The sequence below is a fragment of the Globicephala melas genome, chromosome 1 (genome assembly GCF_963455315.2).
Source record: "Globicephala melas chromosome 1, mGloMel1.2, whole genome shotgun sequence".
Lineage (NCBI taxonomy): Eukaryota > Metazoa > Chordata > Mammalia > Artiodactyla > Delphinidae > Globicephala > Globicephala melas.
The window spans coordinates 6,404,526-6,408,069 of record NC_083314.1 but is presented as its reverse complement, the minus strand read 5'-3'; the positions used below and the strand labels follow the sequence as shown (position 1 = coordinate 6,408,069).

Below are 3,544 nucleotides of genomic sequence, written 5' to 3'. Positions count from 1 at the left end.
GGTTATACACCTGTCTGGTCTGGGCATGCGCAGCCCAGGGACGTCCCCTCGTATTCCTGTGGTCCCTCTTTATCAGGATAAGCTGCCCACCACACGACCATAGTTTCAGCCCGATCTGAATGGGGTCAAGGGAGAGTCCCCAGATGGCTGGGTGTGTGACTTGATTTATTCTTCTTGTTTTTCTCACCACTGTCACCTCCTTGCTGCTAATGTCTGACTAACTACCTAACAATTTTATTGAATCCTCAGGTCAGTTCTGTGTAAGTTGTAACCGGAATTATGTTTACTTTTCAATGAAAAGTGTGATGCACAAGAAACATTTTCTAACTTGTCTAAAAAGTAGCATTGTTGGGCTTCCCTGGTGGCGCAGTAGTTGAGAGTCCGCCTGCCAATGCAGGGGACACGGGTTCGTGCCCCGGTCTGGGAAGATCCCACATGCCGCGGAGCGGCTGGGCCCGTGAGCCATGGCCGCTGAGCCTGCGCGTCCGGAGCCTGTGCTCCGCAACGGGAGAGGCCATAACAGTGAGAGGCCCGCGTACCGCAAAAAAAACAACAACAAAAAACAAACAAAAAGTAGCATTGTTGTTAAATGACAGAGTCAGAATTTAACCTATGCAGTGCCCAGTGTCTTTTGAAGAATATTCTATTATTGCTCAAAATATTCACTGATCCCCTCCCCTTTTGAATTTAGGAGGGGTCTTATAACTTGCCTTGGTTAAAGAATTTGAGTAAAAATGTCATGTGACACTTGCAATCAAAAGCTTTGAGAGCTAGCCCAGGGACAGCCGCGCATCTTTCCCCTTTACATAAGACCAGCGAAATTACAGATCAAGATCGTTCAGTCAGCCTGGAACCCAACATGAAGACAGTGGAAAGCAGAATTTGTGCCAGTCTGAGATGAACCCACAGGATGAAAACACTCATGGCTATAAGCCTCTAAGAATTTTTACTGTTGATTACTGCAACATAACCTAGTTATCTCAACTGATGCAGCTCAAAACCATTAACTATTTGGCATTTCAATAAACAGAATGCACACACAGAGAACAACCCACTGTGCCCAGAGAGCAAGGTCCACATAAAAACACTGCAGCCCTCATAGCAGTCCTGTAAATAGTGATGAAGTTCCAATTCCCAGGTGAGGGGAAGACAGATCCTTAAGCAAGTAATCCACCATTCTGTAAATCCATGAAAGAATAATTTTGCAATGTTTATCAGTAATTTAGAAGTCTTCTCATTATGGTAACAAATGATCATTTATAGAAGTCTCTTGTCATTAACTGGAACTCAATGATTTCATTTTCTGAATAGGCAATTATGAATAGTCTTCTACTAAATTGTAATTCTCTACTTCCCTCTTATTAAAAAAAAACTGTAGGCAGGTGAGTGGCCGGGGTGGAAGAGGTTGTCAACAGTGTGTCCATTTCCCTCCCTTGAGTTTGGAGCGTAAACTCCTGAATGTTAATTAAAGCAGTTATCTCTAAATAGGAACTGAACTACTGATAGCCTACTGTTGACCGAAGCCTTGCCGATAACATAAACAGCTGAGAAAAGAAAACGTTAAAAAATTAGGAAGAGAAAATACATTTACAGTACTGTGCTGTATTTATTGATACCAATTATAAGGCTGTCTGCAGAGATTTGAAAAATGGCAACAAATGAAAGTATCAGCATCTTTAGTTCAGCATCCTTGGCTGTGGAATATGTAGATTCACTTTTACCTGAGAATCCTCTGCAGGAACCATTTAAAAATGCTTGGAACTATATGTTGAATAATTATACAAAGTTCCAGATTGCAACATGGGGATCACTCATAGTTCATGAGGTCCTTTATTTCTTGTTCTGTTTACCTGGATTCTTGTTTCAATTTATACCTTACATGAAAAAGTACAAAATTCAAAAGGATAAACCAGAAACGTGGGAAAATCAATGGAAATGTTTTAAAGTACTTCTCTTTAATCACTTTTGTATCCAGCTTCCTTTGATTTGTGGAACCTATTATTTTACAGAGTATTTCAATATTCCTTATGATTGGGAAACAATGCCAAGATGGTACATGCTTTTGGCAAGATGCCTTGGCTGTGCAGTGATTGAGGATACCTGGCACTATTTCCTGCATAGGCTCTTACACCACAAAAGAATATATAAGCATATTCATAAAATTCATCATGAGTTTCAGGCTCCATTTGGAATGGAAGCTGAATATGCACATCCTCTGGAAACCTTAATTCTTGGAACTGGATTTTTCATTGGAATCATGCTTTTATGTGATCATGTTATTCTTCTTTGGGCCTGGGTAACCATTCGCTTGATAGAAACTGTTGATGTCCATAGTGGTTATGACATTCCTCTCAACCCTTTAAATCTCATTCCTTTCTATGCTGGTTCTCGGCATCACGATTTCCACCACATGAACTTCATTGGAAACTATGCTTCGACATTTACATGGTGGGATAGACTTTTTGGAACAGACTCTCAATTTATTGCCTACATTGAGAAAACGAAGAAGGTTGAGAAAAAGACTGAATAAGCATCTCACATAAACCTTCCTGCAGATACACATTTCCTGAATTGAAGCTAGTAGCTAACATTGCTTCTGGGGAGTGGAAATAAACATGTGTCTTGGTTGCTAAGTGATAAAAAGAACATTAACAACTTTTAATTATCTTCCTAGTGGGAACTTTTATATGTTTAAGTACAGTTTCCCTGAGGAACCTTTAAAGGCCATGTTGCTAACTTTACAAAAAGGATTTAAGTAATGGAAGGAATATTAATGTATGTCTTTTTCCCAAGTTGTACCATAGGCCTGAAGCTGAAATTGGTCTTCAAACCTTTTAAATATATAGTGACCATTTCACGAACTCTTAGTAGTACTGAACTTTAAATACTATTTTGGAATTTGCTTAAAGATCAGATGCCATGGGTTGAACCACACCAATCTGTATAGTGTGAGTGAGTGCTAACTCTGAAATAGCCAGCACCGGGAATTTCTGCTCATATCTGGAGCTGACCAGTTTGGGGTGATTCTCTTTCTGAGAAGTCCTTTTTGACTGTAATGTACTACTCTTATCTATAAATTAAGGCATTTCTGAAAGACTATTTTAGTCTAAAGGTTTTCAGGTTACTTGAATTTTTTAAACATTGAGCTTTATTTCTGCTATTTACCCTTTCTTTTTTGTATATCAAGTTTTCATTATACTTAAAGCTGTATCTTGAAACTTTGTGTACTGACTTGCTGTATTTGCACTTGGAGCTATTGAAATAAATGTGATTTTGTTTGATTAAAAAAAAAAAAACTGTAATTATGGGTTATAATTTTTGTAGTTAGCAGTATCTTTCCAGTTTCTACTTGCAACTAGAGACAATCTTGTGACACACTTCTGGCCAAACTACGGAAGTATAGCAAGGAGGAGTTTTGGAGAAAACATCTTAAGGAGTATATATCTTTCTGACTTTAGAAAACAATGTAAAGTCAAGTCCAGTTATTACATCTAGAGATGATTATAGAAGTCAGTTTTTCTCAGAGTTCATATTCTCCAGATGA

The 3,544-nt window shown here is 38.6% G+C and overlaps 1 protein-coding gene across 1 annotated transcript; it reads left to right on the top strand.

The window, feature by feature from the left end:
- The first annotated feature begins 1,603 nt into the window (after positions 1-1,603).
- On the top strand, positions 1,604-3,286 carry LOC115867741 (methylsterol monooxygenase 1). The gene has a single exon (XM_030884115.3). The coding sequence runs from the start codon at positions 1,649-1,651 to the stop codon at positions 2,528-2,530; it is 882 nt and encodes a 293-aa protein (XP_030739975.1). The 5' UTR covers positions 1,604-1,648; the 3' UTR covers positions 2,531-3,286.
- The last annotated feature ends 258 nt before the right edge of the window (positions 3,287-3,544 follow it).

What these genes read in the sequence shown, in the direction of transcription:
- LOC115867741 (XM_030884115.3), top strand. Translation starts at nt 1,649, where the DNA reads ATGGCAACAAATGAAAGTATCAGCATCTTTAGTTCAGCATCCTTGGCT.